Source organism: Canis lupus, chromosome 5 (assembly GCF_048164855.1).
Source record: "Canis lupus baileyi chromosome 5, mCanLup2.hap1, whole genome shotgun sequence".
In the NCBI taxonomy this organism is placed as follows: domain Eukaryota; kingdom Metazoa; phylum Chordata; class Mammalia; order Carnivora; family Canidae; genus Canis; species Canis lupus.
This window is the reverse complement of record NC_132842.1, coordinates 82,300,976-82,320,285: the sequence shown is the minus strand read 5'-3', so window position 1 is coordinate 82,320,285 and position 19,310 is coordinate 82,300,976. Positions and strand designations below refer to the sequence as shown.

General features: G+C 59.4%; 1 protein-coding gene across 5 annotated transcripts in view; it reads right to left on the bottom strand.

Moving 5' to 3' along the window:
- Positions 1 to 18,657, bottom strand: part of FAM131C (family with sequence similarity 131 member C) — a 32,084-nt gene extending 13,427 nt beyond the window's left edge. Inside the window, exons 1-2 of one of the 5 annotated variants that reach the window (XM_072828197.1) lie at positions 2,148 to 2,861; positions 65 to 162 (exon numbers count right to left, since the gene is read on the bottom strand). In XM_072828197.1, the coding sequence (XP_072684298.1) occupies positions 65 to 162; positions 2,148 to 2,227 (178 nt within the window). In that variant the 5' untranslated portion in view covers positions 2,228 to 2,861. Of the gene's footprint in view, positions 1 to 64; positions 163 to 2,147; positions 2,862 to 3,115; positions 3,255 to 18,531 lie in introns of those variants that run through there. The other 4 variants (XM_072828200.1, XM_072828198.1, XM_072828199.1 and 1 more) reach the window with 4 other exon arrangements.
- Positions 18,658 to 19,310: the final 653 nt, after the last annotated feature.

The following is a 19,310-nucleotide window of genomic DNA, read 5'->3' as shown; positions in this document are numbered from 1 at the left end:
AGGGCACATCAGAAAGCAAAGGACAGGGGCTCCCCACTCAGGCGCTGGGCTAACACGGACTTGCCTGAATTCAAATTCTGCCTCTCTGTGTCCTGGCTGTGTGACCTCAGGTAAGACTCTTGCGTCTCTGGGCCCCACATCCCAGGGTTGAATGAGGACGAACTAGGTCAGAAGAGTAAAGGCTCAGCCTGGCTTAGGATAAGCGCCCCACAAACAGTAGCTTAAAAGTAGATGATGAATGGGGCGCCTGGGTGGCTCAGTCCGGTAAGCGGCTGACTCTTGATGGTGACTCAGGTCATGATCTCAGGGTCCGGAGACTGAGCACGGAGCCTGCTGAGCCCTCTCCCTCCCCCTCTGCTCCTCCTCCTGCTCTCTCTCTCTCTCTCATCTCTCAAATAAATAAAATCTCTTTTTAAAAAAAGTAAATGATGAACAGAAAATAGCTCCTGGAAACAGCACGTGTTGCCTTACTCTGGACCCATCACTTCCCCCAAGCCCTCGGCAGCTTGAGTGCGGGCCATGAGGCACCCATGAGGCAGGATGGGGCTGGAAGCCTCTGGAGCCTCCCCTTTCCCAGCCAAGAAGTCCTCGCTTAGCTGTCTGCACAGAAGGGTGATAACAAAACATTTTAAATGAAAGAAACAGCTAACATTTAAGAGTGCTTACGACGTGCCAGGCACCGGTCTGAGTGCTTTACAGGAATTAAGTCATTCAATCCCTGCCCTCAACCCTAGGGCATTTATACGGGTATTGGTCCCATTTTACAGATGAGAACACTGTAACACATTCAAGGTTAAGCAACTTGCTGAGGTCAGAGTGAGTGAATGGGTGGGAGGGAACCTAGGCTGGCTGGAGCAAGAGTCTGTACCCCTAGCCTCTCAGGCCTGGCACAGAGCAGCAAACTGCTGCCCCATGCTGGCACGGGGAGGCTCTCCCAGGTGTGGCCTGTGGCTGGGGCTTGGGGCCTGGCTAGGGCGGCCCCAGCTACGTGCAGGCTCTGGGCTCGGTATGGGCATCAGCATGAGGCTCGCAATCCCTGGCTTGGCTTCAGGGCTGCGTACCAGGCAAAGGGGGGCGTTTGCAGAAAGGGGTGGTTGTTAGCACTGGGTGCAAGTGTGGAGAGCGGGCCTAGAAGCCTGCAGCTGGAGAGGAGGGGGTCAGGCGCCCGGCTACGGGCTGGGGGCGCCGGGCTGGGGGCGCCGTGCAGAGGCTAGGGGCACAGCCTCAGCTTTTTTCAGGTCACTCAGCTTCCCCTCTGCTTCCCCACTTGTAATTTGAGCACCATGACAGTACCTACCCCAATTTAGCTAGTTGTACCTAAAATGTTCCAACCAGCACCTGGTAAGCGCTCTGGGAGTATTAGTGACCATTAGAGGGGGGGTGTGACCTCCACTTAGTGGCTCAGTCCCTGAGACCATGGTTGTCCTCTGCTCTATGCTCTCGTCCCTTCTTTACCATTACCTAACTTGCCTGCTGCATGTTGAGACTGTAAGTGTCACCCCCTCAGGAGGGGGACAAGGTTAGAATACACAACTAGATCTGGAGGTGCCACTCGGGCAGCCGAGTCACAGAAGGACGGGGGAAGAAAGTCCATCTTTAGTCTGCATGACCTCAACCAGGCACAGCGGAGGGTGCCAGCCCCGTGGAGGGGGGTGTCCGAGGACCCGAGGACCAGTCTGATCTTGGCAGGCCCCTCTTCCTCCCTGGCCCCTGTACTGTTGTTCAGTGGGTCTGCGGCTCACAGGGCTGGGGCCCCTGCACTGGATGGCCAAGTGACGGGGAAGGGACACAGTCACCAAGGAAACACCCCATCCCAGATCCCTGACACCCAGAGCCTGCCCAGAGCCTTTGGGTTTCTTTTTTCTTTTTTAGCCTTTGGGTTTCTGCAGAAACATTGAGAGCCTGTCAGTCCTGAAGAACCCTAAATACTCTTCCTTCTTAAAACTCCTTTCCCCTTTGGCAAGCTGTCGGCCTCACAAGGGCACACGCTATGCTGGACTTGTCCTCACTAGATGCCCAGCATGCACACAGTAGGTGAGGTGTTAACATCAGCTTAATGAATGAATAAGTGAATGAACCTCCCAGGAACTAACTCCCACCCACAATTCCAGCCCTGACACCCTCCTGAGACATCCCAAGCTGCTTACCTGAATGTCCCACATGGACTGATGTGCCCCCTTAGAGGGCAGAGGATGGAGAAAAGGGTGCTATGCTCCTTCCCCAGCATCCCCCAGCACAAGCCCCCACCTCCACCCCAGGGCCCGCGCAGCCCTTCCCCAAGGTCTATTCATTCCTCTACAACTAAGTTTTGGGGGGTGTCAGGTGGGATGACAGCCCCCAGGCCCTGTGGATGGGGTCGGTGGGATTGCAGAGCTGGAGCCAAAGCCTCAGTCACCTGCACCACCCCCTGCTCTGAGTAGGAGCCAGTCTTACTCCAACTCCTGGGGTACCACCTTGGGAAGGGCAGGAAGAGAGCAGAGGTGCCAGGGCAAGGCAGCTTTTAAAGCTCAGAAGCAGAAAGAAAGAAAGGCCCAGGGGTTGCCTAGACATTAGCTTTCTCCATCCCTTCCGGTCCCCTGACCAAGGATGGGGGGTGGGGTGAGGAGTTAGGGATGAGGGTGGGGGAAGGGACACCTTTTTTATAACCTGTTCATCTCCTTTAACCCCCTCCTGTCGATGAGGTTCAGGGGCTCTGCAGACAGGGCATGGGGTAAGGGGGACAGAAGCGGGGGCGCTGAGCTGGTCGGGCCTGGGTCTGGGGGGAGTGCGAAGGGCAGTCGGCTGGCTCTCCCGGTGCTGCCAACCGCCCTCCCGAGGAGCCGAGGCGCGGAGCAACCGGGAGCCTCCCTCCCCCTCCCCCCTTCCTCTCCCGAGCACGCGGCAGGGGGCGTGGGACCGCTCGGGCGGTCGGAAGCGACCCCGCTCCGTGCCACCCGCCTGGGTGTGGCCCCAAGCCGGCCTGGAGACGCGGCGACCTCCCCCACCTCCCCCATGCCCTCCCTCTGCGCGGCCCCCCCGTCCTCCCGGGGGCACCGTGTCCCCTGGGGCTCGGTGGGGGGGTGCGGGCGGGGCAGGCCGGGTCGCCCCCCGCCCCCGCCCCCGCCGGCCCCCTCACCTCGCGACACGCAGGAGCCCATCACGGGGCCGCGGGGCCGGGCCGCTGCGCCTCGGGTGCGTCGGGCCGCGGGGCGCTCATGTCTCCGCGGGGCCGGGGCTCAGGCGCGGCGCCGGCGCGGCGGGCGGGCAGGGGCAGGGGCCGGGGCAGGGGCCGGGGCAGGGGCTGGGGCCGGGGCCGGGGCTCCGCTCGTCGTCCCTGCCGCCGCCGCCTCCCGCGCTGCGCCCGCTCCAGCCAGCCGCGGGCAGCACGGAGGGCGGGGGGGCCCGGGGGAGCGCTCGCCCCGAGCCCCGGAGCCCGAGCCGCGCGCAGCCGCCCCGCCCCTTCCCCGGCCCGGCGCCGCCCGCCGCGCGCACCTGTGGCCGCAGCCCGGGCTCGGGGGCGGGGTCAGCGGGGGGGGACCAGGGAGGGGGTGGGGTCAGCCCGGCTCGGGGGGCAGGAGGGGAGGGGCGGGGTCAGCGGGGCTGGGGGGACCGGGAGGGGGAGGGGCGGGGTCAGCGGGTCTCGGGGGACGGGGGGAGGGGCGGGGTCCGCGGGGCGGGGGCGGGACTTGGGGCGGTGCGCGGAGCGGCGCAGTGAGGACCGCTAGGGGGAGGGAGCTACGGCTGGGGGAGAGGGGAGGGACCCCCCTGACCCCCTCTCCTCGCCACCTGCTGACGGGGTTGAAGGTCGGGAAGGGGACCGAGAGGGGTGCGCGGAGATTCCAGCACTTGCGGCCCCACGTACACAACCTTAGTTTAACAACCAGGACCCAGGGCCACCTGGTGGCTCAGCGGTTGAGCGTCGGCTCAGGGCGTGACCCGAGGATCCGGGATCGAGTCCCGCACCGGGCCCCCTGCACGGAGCCCGCTTCTCCCTCTGCCTGTGTCTCTGCCTCTCTCTCTCTCTCTCTCTCTCTCTCTCTCTGTGCCTCTCATGAATAAATAAATAAAATCTTTAAGGAATAAATAGCAACCGGGGCCCTGGGTCCCCTGTCTCGTGGGGCAACAGGGGCTCACTCTATCACTCAGGCACACACCTGTAAGCACACTCTCCCACGTGTACCACGCACTCGTGCACACTCACATACACTAGCACACTCGCACAGCCATGCGCATTCACCTGTACACATGGTCACTCCCGTGCACGCACATTCAGCTCCTGAGCCGACCTTCCCGTGCACAAGCACAGCAGCCACTTGCACATCATCTCCCTCCATCTTTACACCTGCACCTGCCTGTGCACCTTCTACAGCTGAGGAAGCCAGGTTTCTTGGATCCCCCCAAAAAATCTGGTGAAAATAAAAATAAAAAATAAAAAATAAAAAACTGGTGATGGCCCTGGGCAGGGTTTTGAGGAATGAATAAGGTTTGAGGCAGGAGTAGGAGGCCCCCAGCAGGGCAGCATCTGAGGGGCCGGTGGACTGCCAGGGGGTGGGGGCGGGCACTGACCCAGGCCTCTTCCCCTCTCTGAGGTAGGGTTCAGGTGGGGAGTGGCTCTAGCCACGGCTGCCAGCAGACCTGGTGTGACAGCTGGCTCAGCTCACATATAGCTGTGTGACCTTGGGCAAGTTGCCTCACCTCCCTGAGCCTGTTTTTTCATCTGTTAACCGTGAGGGGGGATGGATAATCTCACCTCACAGTATTGCTGTAAGGATTAGTAAGAAACATATGCAAAATGAGACATAGTAGGTCCTTAGGGCTGAAAATAAATAACAGCGACGGTGGACACGGATAGGATGTATTATTACATCACCAAGCTCCGCTACACCTACTGGAAGCCTAAAGAGCCTCCATTCCATGAATATGTGTGAAGCACCTACTATGTGCGGGTGTGAAGAAGAGAGATGTGCCAGCCCTAGAGTCTGTGCCGTGTTCAGCCACATATGCTCAGAGACCCCCATGCTCTCCCCCGCTCAGAGCAGCCCCACCCCAAGTCTGGCGTAGGGGAGGAGAGCCCTGAAGGGACAGTATGTCCAGATCCCCCGGGACGCCCAGGTGCCTTGCACAGTGCCAGGTGTGTGCCTGTCCTTGTGTGGAACAGGAAAGAACAAAAGGGGTCCTTCCTGTGTGGCCCAGGGTTGCAGGGGGCAAGGTGTCCTTTCTCTTCTTCCTGTGGTGGGGTGACTGGACTTGGCTTGGAAGGATGGCTCTGACTCACCATGACGCAGGACGCTGGTCACAGCTGATGATGTTCCCAGCTGGCAGCCTAGCAGCTGGGGGGGGGGGGCACCGGGAGGGGGACCCCAGCAGAGAACAGGGCAGTTCACAGGGGAGAGGATGCCCACTGTGCCCCTTGCAGCCCAAGACAGGGATAGGTGGATGAGGCTGGGCAGTGGCCCCACCCACGGTCCCCTGCTCACAGTCCCAGAAAAGGGGCCAGGGCGGGGTGAGGTGGCTCTGGCTCTCCTGCCTCTGGCATTCATGCTGGGCAGCAATCTTCTCATTGTACAGACCGGCGCTCAGAGAGGGTCAAGGGCTTGCCCAAGGTCACACAACAAAGGGATACGGATTCAAGCCCAGGTGTCCTGCCTGTCAGCCCAACGGGGCACTAACTAAAGACCGGGCCTTGCAAGGGTGGGCAGCTCCCCCTTGCACGCCCACATTCACCTTCCCAGCCCTTGGAATTCTGCTGAAGCGGATGATTCCCAGATTCCCGGACAGCTCTAAGATGTGTGGTTGCCCTTCCCCAAGGGCAAGCTGTCCTTTCCCAGATGGGCCCACAGTCCATCTGCCCTGTGACCTTCTATTACCTTCCCCAGTGCCCTCCTTGCTCCACGTATCTATGGGGGGGGGGAGAGATAGGAGCCCCCGTGGGGGAGGGGACCAGAGGAGGGAGTGCCCAGGTGGTGCCCTGAATCCAATTCTCCCATCATGACTTTGGGGATCCTGTGGCCTGCCCTGAGTGCCTGGCCCTGCGCTGGGCGCTGGAGCGTGGCAAGCGGATGCTTCAGGGCCTGACAGGGAGAGATCAATCAACCGACTCAGTCTAGGCCCAGGCACTCCCCAGGGGAGGGGGGGAAGGCATGGCTTGGGGGGAGCCAGGTGCATAAATAGCTTGGGTCAGTGTAGACACTGGTGCATCCTCACATCAGCTGAGTTGCTTCTGCCAAAGGTCGTGGGGTTGGCTTCAAGGAGTTCATGACCCTGCAATGGGAATTTGAAGGTTGAGCAGGACACGGGCAGGCAGACAGGGAGGGGCGCTCTGTGTGACAAAGGTACGGAGACAGCTCCGGGAGGCTGGGGGGTGTCCCGGGGACTGGAGGATCTGATGTCTGGGGGGCCAGTGGGAGACGACAGGACTTCTGGCTGGGGTTGCCCATCTCCAGGTCTCAACCATCTCAGTATTGGTTTCTCAGGAAAGAGGAACCAGAGCTGATAAGCAGAAAGAACAGTATTGGAAGCCCAGCAGATCTGGGTTGGACTCCTGTGTTTAGAACAGTAGTACATGGTAGATGCTCAGTAGGTATTTGTTGACTGAATGACAGAAAATGAGACCTGTTCAAGGTCACATATCTAGAAACCGATCATGGCCAGGACTGACTGGATGCAACTCTTCCTTCATCCAGCAAACGTTCATTGAGCACCTGCCGTGTGCCCGGCACTGCATGGCACTGCTTAAGCATAAATGAGACAGCCGAGGTTCCTGTTCACTGGGGGAGAGAGAAGAGCTGGGGGGAGGTAGGGTATGGATCCAGTAATGACCCAGGCGTGGGGCCTTCCCAGGAAGCCTGAGAAAGAAGGCCCCAGGCTGACCTCAAAATGAGCCCACTCTCAGCGCCAGGCTCCCACCTGAGGGCTGCTAGCTGGAGTGGGGTGACAGGCCCACATGCCGGACGAGGTAGGATAGGGAGAGAGAGAAAGAAGGGTGGGCCCCCTGTCTGATAGGGGAGGCAAAGTTCTATGTCTGACAGAGGAGAAAGCCCCCGGGCCAGACGCTGGGGAGGGACACTGGGAAGAGACCAGCCCCTACCCTGGAGAAGCTTCCAGCCTGGTGAGTCAACAGTTCCACTAAATTCAACTCAAAAGTGCCTCTCGAGGGCCTGGTCCACAGTGGCTGCCTCGCGGCGGGATCCCTTTCTCAGGGTTGGGAGGTTGGTCCTCTGAGTCTGGGGTGCTGGATCTCTGCAGGCAGGTAGGAGGCTCCTGTCGTTAGGACCCAGACTCGGAAGATGCCTTTCCGGGCCCTGTGTGTCGTGGGAGATGGCCACCAGGGGGCGGCCCGACACAGCGTCATTCTTGACTACTTTCATTCTTTGCTCCCTCCCTTGGCCGACTGACCCAGAAAGTACCACGCTGGCAACTCAGACCCAGACAATGTGGAAGGTTGTGCATGGCGCGACCTGGACGAAGGTGCCCAGCTGAGGGTGGAGGGCACTGAAATCCTGCCCATGCTCTGGTCAGCAAGCCCTGAGCTCCGGCACGGGCTGTGTCTGCCCCCATGGAGGGTGCCTTTGTCTTAACACAAAGTGCCAAGCTGTGCGCCACAGGGCTGTATCCACCCGGATGGGCACAAAGTCTCCGGATAGGCTAGCGACACTCTGGAGCCCAGACATCACCTGGTCCTAACTCCCACCATGCAGATGTGGCAACTGAGACCCAGGGAAAGAACCCAGGCTAGTTAGGAGCAGAGCAGGGACTGAACCCCACAGCCAGTGGAACTCCCTGCTCCACCTGGAGGGTTGGGGTGCCAGGTGCTCCCTCTGGAGACCAGGCTGTGCCTAAGAAAGAGGACCACAGGCTGACCTCAGAATATGTCCATTCTGGAGTGGGGTGACAGGTCAGAGTCACTCCCCCTACTCCACGTCCCCCTAGACCGCAGCTGGACTAGGTGGACTAGGTGGGATAAGGAGCGAGAAAGGTGAGCCTCCAGTGTGATGGAGGAGACACAGCCACTGTGCTGGGCATGGGAGAGACTAGAGCAAGGCCACATCCTGCCCTGGAGAAGCTTCCAGCCTGTGAGTGAACAGGTGGTAGGGTGTCCTTAGCACTTGGACAGATATCCCTCAGCTCCTCCCTGGGGAGCATTTCTTGTGTCATCACAGGCCCGTCCTCAGTGTGGGAGAGCCCGCTGACCCAGGTGGGGCCTGGGGGCAGTTTCAGATTTTTTTTTTCAGATTTTTATTTATTTATCATGACAGACACAGAGAGGAGACAGAGAGTCAGACACACAGGCAGAGGGAGAAGCAGGCTCCACGCAGGGAGCCCGACATAGGACTCGATCCCGGGTCTCCAGGATCAGGCCCTGGACTGAAGGCGGCGCTAAACCACAAGGTCACCAGGGCTGCCCAGTTTCAGGTATTTGGGTTGATAACAGTAACAACATAATTAGGTGCCAGTGGCTGTGCTTACAGACCTTACAGGTCCTGTTCTGTTAATCCTCCCAGTAACCCCTAGGAGTGGGTCCAAGTCGTGGCCACACTGGGGAAGCCCTTAGACTCCCCGTTTCCTCTCTATCTTGACCTCTGGGGTGACTCCGAGCCTCATAACTCCTGGGGATGGACAGCATCCCCTCCATTCCTGCTTCTTGATGTTTGCACAAGCTCTGTACCCACTTTGATCAGTCCTTGTCACACATGTCCCTCAAGTCTCACCACACACGTCTTTCCTGTTTCTTTTTTTTTTTTAAAGATTTTATTCATTTATTCATGAGAGACACAGAGAGAGAGGCAGAGACACAGGCAGAGGGAGAAGCAGGCTCCACACAGGGAGCCCGACGTGGGACTCGATCCCGGGTCTCCAGGATTATACCCTGGGCTGAAGGCGGCACTAAACCGCTGAGCCACCGGGGCTGCCCCGTCTTTCCTGTTTCAGTCCCTCATTCATCAAATATCAATCGAATTGGTGCCTGCAATGTGCTGTCTGCCCGAACAATGGGATACAGTTGAGAGCAATCAGACAAGTGTCACCTGTCTCGGACATTAGAGTAGTTGTCAGCAAACTATGATCCTTGGGGCAAATCTGGCCCTTGGCCTGTTTTGTAAATAAAGTTTTATTGAAATATATCCATGCTCATTTGTTAACTTATCATCTATGTCTTTTTTTAAAAAGATTTTATTTATTTATTTATTCATGGGAGACACACAGAGAGAGGCAGAGACACAGGCAGAGGGAGAAGCAGGCTCCACGCAGGGAGCCCGACATGGGACTTGATCCCGGGTCTCTGGAATCACACCCTGGACTGAAGGTGGCACTAAACCGCTGAGCCACCTGGGCTGCCTTTATCATCTATGCCTCACCTTTTTCTTTTTTAAAGATTTTATGTATGTATTTGAGAGAGAGAGAGAGAGCACCAACAGTGGACAAGGAGAAAGAAGGCTGCCCATTCTGCAGGGAGCCCAATGCGGGGCTTGATCCCAGGACCCTGAGATCATGACCTGAGCTGAAGACAGACACGTAACTGACTGAGCCACCCAGGAGCCCCTGAAGATTTTTTTAGAAGTAATCTCTACACCCGACGTGGGGCTCGAGCTCAAAACCCCAAGATCAAGAGTTACAGGCTCCACTGACTGAGCCGGCCGGCGCCCCGTGGCTGCTTCACCTTCCGAGAGCAGAGCTGAGTAGTCCAACCGACACGGTATGGCCCCCACAGCTGGAAATAGGGTCTGGCCTCTTGATGCGGGACAAGCTTGCCGACACCTAACTCAGAGTCTGGCAGAGAAGATAAATATTAACAAGTCGCTAAAATAAATGCACATGTTGCCGAATTGTGAGAAGCGCCAAGCAGGGCCCAACGGGCAGGAATTGGGAGGTAGGGTTAGACTGGCCACCACTTCTCACCTTCACCCAGAGCGGGACGTGGGATGGGTGCCGGCCCACCCACCCACCCTCTGGAAGGTTAAGTTTTGGATGGGAGGGGCCTCCGGGTGCTTATGCCCACCGAGGCGAGGGTCCTGCTGATGCCTGCGGCTTGGACCACTGCCCTCGTCATTATCAGGCCTCGCCTGGCCTCAAGGCTTCCATGTCCTTCATCTCCTGGTCTCCAGGGAGGCGGGAAGGGCAGGAAGTACTGTTCCTTTTACAAATGGGACAACAGGCTTCTTATGGTTTTTTTTTTTTTTAATCTTATTTATTTATTCATGAGAGACACAGAGAGAGGCAGAGACACAGGCAGAGGGAGAGGCAGACTCCCTGCGGGGAGTCTGATGCTGGACTCGATCCCAGGACCCCAGGGTCACGCCCTGAGCCGATGCTCAACCTCTGGGCCCCCCAGGCATCCCGAGGCTCCTTATGTTTAATGACTTGGCCAACCCCTGGTGAACTGCAGGCAGAGATCTCGATGTCCTGGGAGAGTCCTGGACCGTATTTAGGACATAGGCTTCTGGCCCAGGACTCATGTGAACAAGTCTGCTCCCCTCTGGGCCTCAGTCCGTTCACCTGCAACCGAGAGGGCTGGAGCAACAAACTTATGAGCTCTTTTCTGGGTCTGCCAGCAGCACGCCGGGGCTCGCCCAGTCCCTCTCCAGGCCTCGGTTTGCTTCTGTAAAGTGGGGAGAGGAATGCTCCAGCTGGTCCCAGGGAGATCACAGATGGGAAAGTGCTTTGAGCTCAGAGGAAGAAAGGCGCTCTATAAAGCCAGGGGGTTATTAGGGTGATGGGATCAGGCCCGGGAGGACAGGGCCAGGCCCCGGGGCAGCCTTTGGTCTGCCCAACAGAGGGCACTGTGGGGAGGCTCAGTGGGATCCCCAGCTGGAATGCCTTTGTTCCTTCCAGAACAGGGACCCAGGCCCTACTGTGTGCCAAGCCTGCAGAGCCGAGTATGGCGACATGGTCGTGAATGAATGGAACCCGCGATGCTCCCAGGCTCGGGGTGGGAGGAGGGGACAGGAACAGACAGGTCTTGTCACAGAGATGGGAGCCACGGTGGTAGGGACCAGGCAGGCACTGTGACCCCCTTTGCTGAGGGCTCAAGGGAACCTGGGAGGGGTCATCCAGCCTGAATCCCAGGTGGGAGGTCTGTGCTAGAGAGTCAGAGGCCTAACACGGAGCGCGGAAACATGGGAGAGGCCTGGGTTCAAACCCCTTTCCGGGCAACTTACTTCACCTCTCTGGGCCTCATGTTTCTCACTTGTAAAATGGGAATAGTGACAGCACCTACGTCACAGAGCTGTCGTGAGGGTCCCACTGGGTAGACACCTCTGGAACACTCTAGAGCAGGGCCTGACCCGTGAGAGTTCCTTAAATGTTGCTGCGGTGACCCCAGGTTCATGGTTTGGCTGTTGGCTACTGAAGCCATGAGGGGCTTGTGCCCACTCCGGGGGAGGATGATGGGGACCGGGCTGAGGACGGGCCACCTGGAGAAGACAGGAGAGGACGCATGGCCTGACAGATTGGGGGGGCGGGGGTGCAGAGTTGAGGGAGGGCACAGTGAGGCCAGGATGGAGTCTGGCAGAGGAAAGAGCAGCCAAGCCCCCGTGGAGCCCCAAACTCCCTCTCCAAGTTGCCTGTCGAGCCCCCTCAACTGCGTGCCTTGGCCACATCCCCGGGCCCCACTGAGCCTCAGTCTCCTTCTGTGTAAAATGGGAGACTAACTCTGGCATCGGGGGGCTTCAAAGATTCTCCAAGCCCTGGCCTGGCTCTGGGAGGAGGGTAAAGCCCCCCCCCATTATCTTCTAGTGTGCCCCCCACCCCATCCCCAGCCCCATGAGTGTCTGCGACCAACCTGCTCTGTCCCCATAGTCACCCAGGCATCCTCTTTAGAAACCAGCAGCAGAGGAAAACCCCTAAAACAAACACAGCACAGCTGGTCTCCCCTGCCCGCCCTGCCCCACCCTGCCCTGCCTTCCTGGCCCTAGACAGGCAGGGGGAAAATCGCACTTCGGGAAAGGGTTTTTCCCAGTGGGTGGGGGCAGCATCCAGCTCATAATGGAGATGACAAGAGGGCCCCGAAGATCCCCCGAGGTGTCAACTGGTGCTGTTCCCGCAGGTAGGACAGTGGGCATCACCATCCCCTGGTAAGCTGGTTAAACAACATGCAGATTCCAGAACCCTGCTGTGGCCTCCCTACCCTGCACCCTCAGGTCCCGATTCCCTGGCCTGCTGAGGAGCTGGCTGGGGGAGGAGGCCTGCTGGGGGGGCCAGAAGCCAACTTGGGGTGGGCTGGGAGGAAGTGGGCTCCTGGGCTCTGTGTGAGGATGGGGGATGCGTCCAGCAGGCTGGGAGGCCCAGAAGGTAGCAAGAGGGAAATGAGAGGGTCAGAAGTTCAGGAGAAAAAAAAAAGAAAGAAAGAAAAGAAAAGAAGCAGGGGCTCCTGACTGGGTTAGTTGGTGGAACGTGTGACTCTTAATCTTGGGGTTGTGAGTTCAAGCCCCATGTTGGGTGTAGAGATTAATTAGCAACACAATCTTTAGGGGAAAAAAAAAGAAGAGGAGGAGAGGACACAGGTCAAAGACACACACAGGGATGGCAAGCAAATCCCCCCCAAAAAAGAAATTCTTAGGATTTTCACCTTACTGGGTGACTGTCCTTATGCAGTGTCCCTTTTTGTCCTCACCACCAGCCTAGGGAGTGGGGATCGCAGGGCCACATGTGCATAGGACGCAGGCTCAGAGAGGCAAAGCTGGGGTTTCGAATCCCCAGGGCCTAAGAGCATGGAGGGGAGGGGCAGCACCCTGAGGTCAGATGAGGATGGGTCAGCAGGGACTTTGTCAAGGGCTACTTCCTTTGGGGACCTTGAGCTTCAGAGCAGAGCTCCTGGGACGCCTCCGTGGCCTGGGGAAGGGAGCAGGGTGGAAGTCACAGCTGAGCAGGAGCAAGGTCAGGCCTTCTGCTCCTGGAGGTGGGCGGTGGGCAGTCATCAGTGTTCGCCAGGCCTTGGAGACTGACCGGGAGGAGCTGGGCGACATGGCTGCAGGGACAGTGGCCACCTCTCCTCCCCTCTAGGGGAGCCATGGTGTCTTGCTGGAAGCATCCAGGCCCTGCCATCTCCCCGGTTCTCACTTAACCCGTATGGTGCCCGGACCCACGGCAGAGTCGGGCAAGGAGGCTCTGGGTGCTTATCTGAGTCCAAGGAAATGCCACTGTGGGGAGTGTAGCCACTTGTCCTGTCCCCGCCACTGAGAGGACTTGGAGCTGAAAAGAGATTACCCAGGCTGAGGGTGGTAGTGTGGTCGAGGCAGATGGGTGGGGAAACCAGAGCAAAACTCTGTAGGACCTCAGGCCCCCAGCACGGAGAAGCAGGCTCCCTGCAGGGAGCCCGATGCGAGACTCGATCCCAGGGCCCTGGGATCACGCCACGAGCCGAAGGCAGACGTTCAACCACTGAGCCACCCAGCTGCCCCGTCAGGTGATTCTTGCTCCCAAACTGGCTGACTCCTTCCCAGGCCAGCCCTGCAGGCCATTTCTGCACCGACCCCCCCCCCCGCACCCCTATCTCTCTCCTTGCTACCTCTTTCTTCCCCCATTATCAGCGCCTCTCCCCACGATGCCCGCAGCCTCCTCCACCGCCAGCTGGGGCAGCAGGCCTGGAACACTCCTCTCTCCCGGCAGCTGGGCCGGGCGCCTCCTGGGGCGGGGGCTGCAGGGGGAGGCGGCGATGGGGAGAGCAGGTCTCTGAGCAGGAGATGGGAGGCTGGACAGACAAGGAAGAGTCCACCTGTAGCCAAGGGGCTTAACGTGCCCCGCACTGCCCCGACCTTGCTTACAGGTGGCCGTGAGGACCAGGGGTGCTGCACCTGGCACGGAGCAAGCGCTCAAGGAAAGTTCGCCCTTATCATTGGAGACGGCCTCTCGTGACCTTGTCTCACCCCCTTATTTCTCACCGGAGAAACCGAGACTCCGAGAGGGTGTGGGTTCTGTCTCGGGCACACAGCGCTCAGAGCCAGCTGGGCTGGCGCCTCCCCGGGGTGGGTCCCTTGGGGCGGGCTCCATTGTGCTCTCCCCAGCAGGAAAGCGCTGTGCTCAGCAGCCTGGGCAGCGGGAGAGGAGGAACTCGTTTGGCTACGTGACTGGCAGGCCCTGGAGGCTGAGCCGGGCCCGGCACCATGAGAACAAGCTGCCGAGGGCCGCCTGGGCAGGGCCCGTGGGGTGGGCACCAGGGTAGAGATCTCCCTGCCCCGAGAGGGCGAAGGAGGGCGGCTGCAGCCTCGCTCGGGGATGGTGCCTGTGCCCCAAACCTACCTGCGAGGGAGCAGCGGGAGGCTTCCCTGCTCCCCTGACACGGGGAGGAGCGGGCATGTGGGCAGCGGGGCCAGTGGGTGTGCAGAGCGCCCGGGGTGATTTGCACAGGCTCACCCCTGCTCATCAGTGCGGCCTACAGGAATCTGGGTGGCCGTCCAGGAGGGCAGGAGGATTCGGCCCTGCCCACGGGCAGCTGGCTCGCAGGGGGCCCGGGTGCCCACGGACGCAAGGCCCAAGGGAGAGGCATTGGGCCTCTGCCAGAAATGCCCGACCTGGAGCAAGGTGGAGTCCCTGTCTGGGCCTCAGCTCCCCTCGGGGACTCATGGAAGGAACCGCGGAGTCCCTCACTGCTAAAGGAGGCCCAGGGCCGACTCAGGGCATGGCCAGTCACCACAAGGAGAGCACTGAATGCCGAGCCAGCGGTCAGGATTCATCGGGAGGCCAAGTGGGGCCACTGCGGGTTTCGGCACAGGGGAGGCGAGTGGTCAGCTGAGGCTGCCGAGAGGGAGCCGACTGGAGGCCGGAAGGCCAGAGAGGAAGCCCCAGCTTGGGCAGCAGTGGGGACCTGAGGGGCCAGGCTTAATGGAAGCCGAGCAGATGAATTAGAGGTGCAGATACCAGTGGGCTGCCTGGGGTCATTCCTGGCTCCTCCTCCTGCCAGATGAAGTACTGACATGAATGGGGGGCTAAACCCCTTGTATCTTCTTTGAACATAAAACAGAGCAAGCCTGGTACAGGGTCAGAGCAGAATGCCTCCCTGCCTCTCTCGGGACACCCCAGCACCGAAGGCCCCCGGCAGGGGGGTGCCCAGAGCCAGGCACTGGGGCACGAAATAGCAGGGAACACCACTCAGTGGGGAGGCGGAGCTGTCACCTGGACCCCAGAAGGGCTGATGGGGAAGCAGGTGACCCCCCAGGGGGCCCAGCAGTAACCCTGTGAGCTGGGGGGTAGCAGGCGGTGGACAGAACCTCAGTGGGGGACGGGGCGAACCTGGACGCCAGTCAGTGTCACTAGGGGAGCCGCTCCTCAGCCCTGAGCTGTTGCTTAAGGGAAGACCCTGCCTGGATGAGAAATCCCCCGTGATTGGCGGTGAGCTGTGCCCTTAAACTTCTCCTGCAAGCTGCCACACACCCAGGCCACAGCACCGCCTCGCTCCATCTCTGAGAGAGGGGACACCCCAGCTCACCGCCAGTCTCCCTCGGACTCTCAGTAAGCCCCAGTTTCCTCATCTGTGAAAGGGGGCTGTGCTGGTGCCTGCCTCAGAGGGCTGATGGGAGGCAAAATTAAGCCATGTGCAAGGAGGCGTGGCGGGTACAAAGTGTGCCACACAGATACAACCTGCCCATTATGCAGAAGAGGAAAACTGAGGTGAAAGGGATGGGCCCATGATCATCCGGCAATTCTAACCATACAACTCCCCAGCTTGGCTTCTCTGCGGGGTGATGGCTGGTGTGCGAGGAAATGGGTGGGGGTGGGGGGCTGCGTGCAGGATCCTTATGCCCTTCACTTGGTATGAAGGAGAGGGGATCCAGCCCCCGCACCCCAGCCCTCTCCCCCATCTGTCCTGGCCTGACTCCCCACCCCTGCCAAAGGAAGGCCGTGAGACAGATCAGGCCAGCAGCCCCAGCCCCATAAGCATCCCTTTCTGACTCCAGCATCCCTCGTTGGGCTGTAACGACTCTCTTGGCTCTAACCCCAATGCTTCCCACTTTACCAACAGCCTGTTTCTTCCCCCACCTGCCTTCTGGGCTGGCAAACGGCAGCCACTCTTACTGAGACACTCTGCAGCCCAGTGATGTGGAAGGGAGGTCACTAACCCCTTCTTCAAGGCCTCATCCCCTCTGGCCCAGGGGTGTCCGAAGCTCTACCCGCCAACCTCCGGCGAGAGGACCTGCTGTCCCTCAGACTCAGAGGAGTTGCTGCTGGCCCAAGAGAGAAATCAGGCAGAGAGGGAAATCAGACATCTGGTTCGAAGCAAGGGGCCAGGATCATCCTCCTCTGGCTCCCCTTCCCGGGCCCAAATCCAACCGGGCTGGAGCATTGAATGCCGACAGGAGCCAGGCAGGAGCTAGCCGATGTCTCCTGGCACACCTGGCCAGGTGAGAAGGCAGTGAAGCCAAGAGCCAGCTCATCGCTTGGGTGTAAACAGCAGCCAGTGGGGAGTTGGCAGCCGCCTCCTCTGCCCTTTCCCCAGCCCCCTCCCCGTGAGCCCTGCCCAGGGGAAAAAGGGTGTCCCAACTTGTTGGAGGAGTTTCCATCCCACACCTGTGCCCATACTGGGTGGGTGTGTGGGGTTGGCTGAAGGGGGCCCACAGAGGGTCTTTGTCCTCCAGACCCGCCCCCTGGCTTCTCTTCCCCCCGGTGCTGGGAAGGCGCCAGGGTTCTTGGAATGCCGCGGCCCCCATCTCATCCAAGCCATCTCAGATGCCTCGGCCGCTCATTCCCAGGGCCCACGCCAGCAGAGCCGAGCAAGGGCAGTCAGGCCCTGAAGGAGGACCCCCTTGGTTCCCGTTCCCACCAGCTGAGAGCTATGTCCCTTGGAAGAAAGGGTGCAGCGCCAAGGTTTCCAGAAGTCTGAAGACAACAAATCTCCCCCTGAGCACTTAGACCCTATGGCCTGGACTTTGCAGACATGATCTGGGAGACGGGTATTGCTGTCTCGGCCTTAAAGATGGGGAAGTAAGGCTGGTTGCATGAGAGCCTGGGCTCTGCCTTGATTGCCCCTGTCTCCCCGGTGCCTGGCACACAGCGAGAGCTCAAGGTGTGCTTGTGGAACAGATGAATGAGGCTCGGCCCACGTAAGTGCCCGGGCCAGGTTCACATGGCCAGAAAGTCGCTCAACTGGGACCCAGGTTAGTTTGAATCCTCAAGTCAGGCTTTTTTCAAGATCCACGCACCAAGGCGGGGGTATCACACATGCACACGTGAATCTGCACACACACCCCCGCTGTCAGATCCGGCCACGCACATATACACAGCTCCCTCAGCTGGGAGCCCCCACCTGCCATACCACTCAGACCCGTGTAAGGGGCCCTCCCCCCCATTATGGGCACACAAACTTCCTTCTGTGCTGGCCTCTCACGCCCTCCTGTCACCACCCCTTCCTCCACGCCTGGAGAAGGCAGGATGGAGCATGCCCTCGTCCACCCCCACAGCCTTGGCACCCTCTCTGCCTCCCCAGGCCCCAAGAACCACATTTGCACCATTGCTCTGGAGGAGGCTGGGAGCTACAGAACACCCCTGTTGGGTGAACACCCCCCACCCCAACAGACCTGCTTGGGACCAGCCAGGGCCTTGGGTCCCTGGGCAACAGGGGCAGGGGACTCACTCTCCAAAACAGGCTGTACATGGACGGGGCTGTCCCCGTCCTGCTTCCCCGCCAATGAAGGCCTCGCAAGGCAGGGGTGGTCGGGGAGGCAGGAACCCCACGAAGTACAGATGGCACATGCCAAACTGTGCTCGAGACTCTCCACACAGTCTATTGAACCTTCCAGCAACCCTGAGGGACAGGCACTCTTTTATCGTAGGTGCCAATATTATTCCCATTTTCTGGAGGGGTAAATTGAACCCCAGAGAGTTAAGGCACTTGCCCAAGGTCCCCAGTCCCTGGCAGACAACAGGTGTTTGTTAGATATTTGTCAAGTGGATGAAGCTACAAGAGGGGAAGTGAGTCGTCCAAGAGCATGAATAAAATCAGGCTTTGAACCGCGGGCCTGACTCCAAAGCCTCTTGGCTTCCCTGCAGAGCTTCCTCTGTAGCCTTGGGACAGACAGACATTTACCCCTCACGGGCACCCTGTGTGACGTGCCAGCTTTCCAGGGCTCCGTGCTGTCTCCTTTCACATGGAGAAAGAGAAAAACAGCCCCTGACAGCCTGGCCCTCCCCGTGAGGCCCTGGTGTGCTCCTGTGAACACAAGCAATTTCACAGATCACCAACATCAGACAAGGCCACCCAATGACCTTGATGGATCAAGACAAAGACAAGACCACTCGGTAATCGTGCCTGAACACAGACAAAAATGAACATGGTCCAAACCACAAAAATGACCAGACGTCCCTCTATCTGGCTAAATGAGTGATAGCTGCTTCTTTGCCAAACACAGCTTTAGCCTCAGTTCGTTCCTCTTCCTTTCCAGATTAGAGTGATTGAGACACCGGGTCACAGAATACCACTGTTCCCTGACTGCGGCCAGCGCAGAGCGAGCCTCCAGGCCCCTGGAGTCCTCCCCAGGAGCACCTGTCACCAGCCCAGACCCCTTACTGGGCCAGCTCCCTCTGCTGGCACCCCACACCTTCCTGAGGGCTGTGACTCCCCCTCACCTGGACGGTGAGCCCAACTTTGTTCAGGTGTGTTTCCGATGGTCTCTGGCTGGAAAGCATCGGCAGAGTCTTAGCACAAATGAGCGAGATGTGTTTGTTCAGCCCATTTTGTTGATGCCTCCGGAGCTGCGGGCCAGGAAAGTGTCAGCCTCCGTTGAAGCATGACGGGGAGCGAGGGGAGCCCACAATCTCCCTCGGTCCCCAGGAGGCCACGTTTCAGGCTCTAGGGGCTGGGGAATGGTTGATTCCCACAGCACCTGCAGCCTCATCCACCACAGCCCAGATGTGAGTCTTGAAGCCACCCCCAACCGCCACCACCGGGGCTGGGCATCAGGCCTCTGTGTGGGATGATCAGAGGGGGCCGTGAGCACTGGGCCAGGAGTCGGAGTCCTGGGTTCAGGTCTTGCCTCTGCTTCTCATTTGCCATGTGGCCTGAGCCTCAGTTTCCCTATCTGGATAATAGGTTGGGGTGGGGCCAAGTGGATTTAATGACGAGGGGACCTCTCCCCAGCTAGAATCACTCACCCAGCTCGGTGCTATAAACCAGGACAGAAGCCTAATCCCGCTCAGCTCCTGGCTCCCTGGGTTAACCAGCTCTTCCCTCCCAGGCTTGATGTTGGAGGGGCCCAGGGAGCAGGTGAGGGACTGGAGTCCTCTTTGTCCCCAGTCGTTAGAATCCTGGCTGGGTAGGGAATGGTATCAGTTGGAACCATTCCTGAGGGTTCAGGGCTCAGTGTCCCCGCACCCTGTCCCTCCTCTCCATCAGGGAGCCCGTCCAA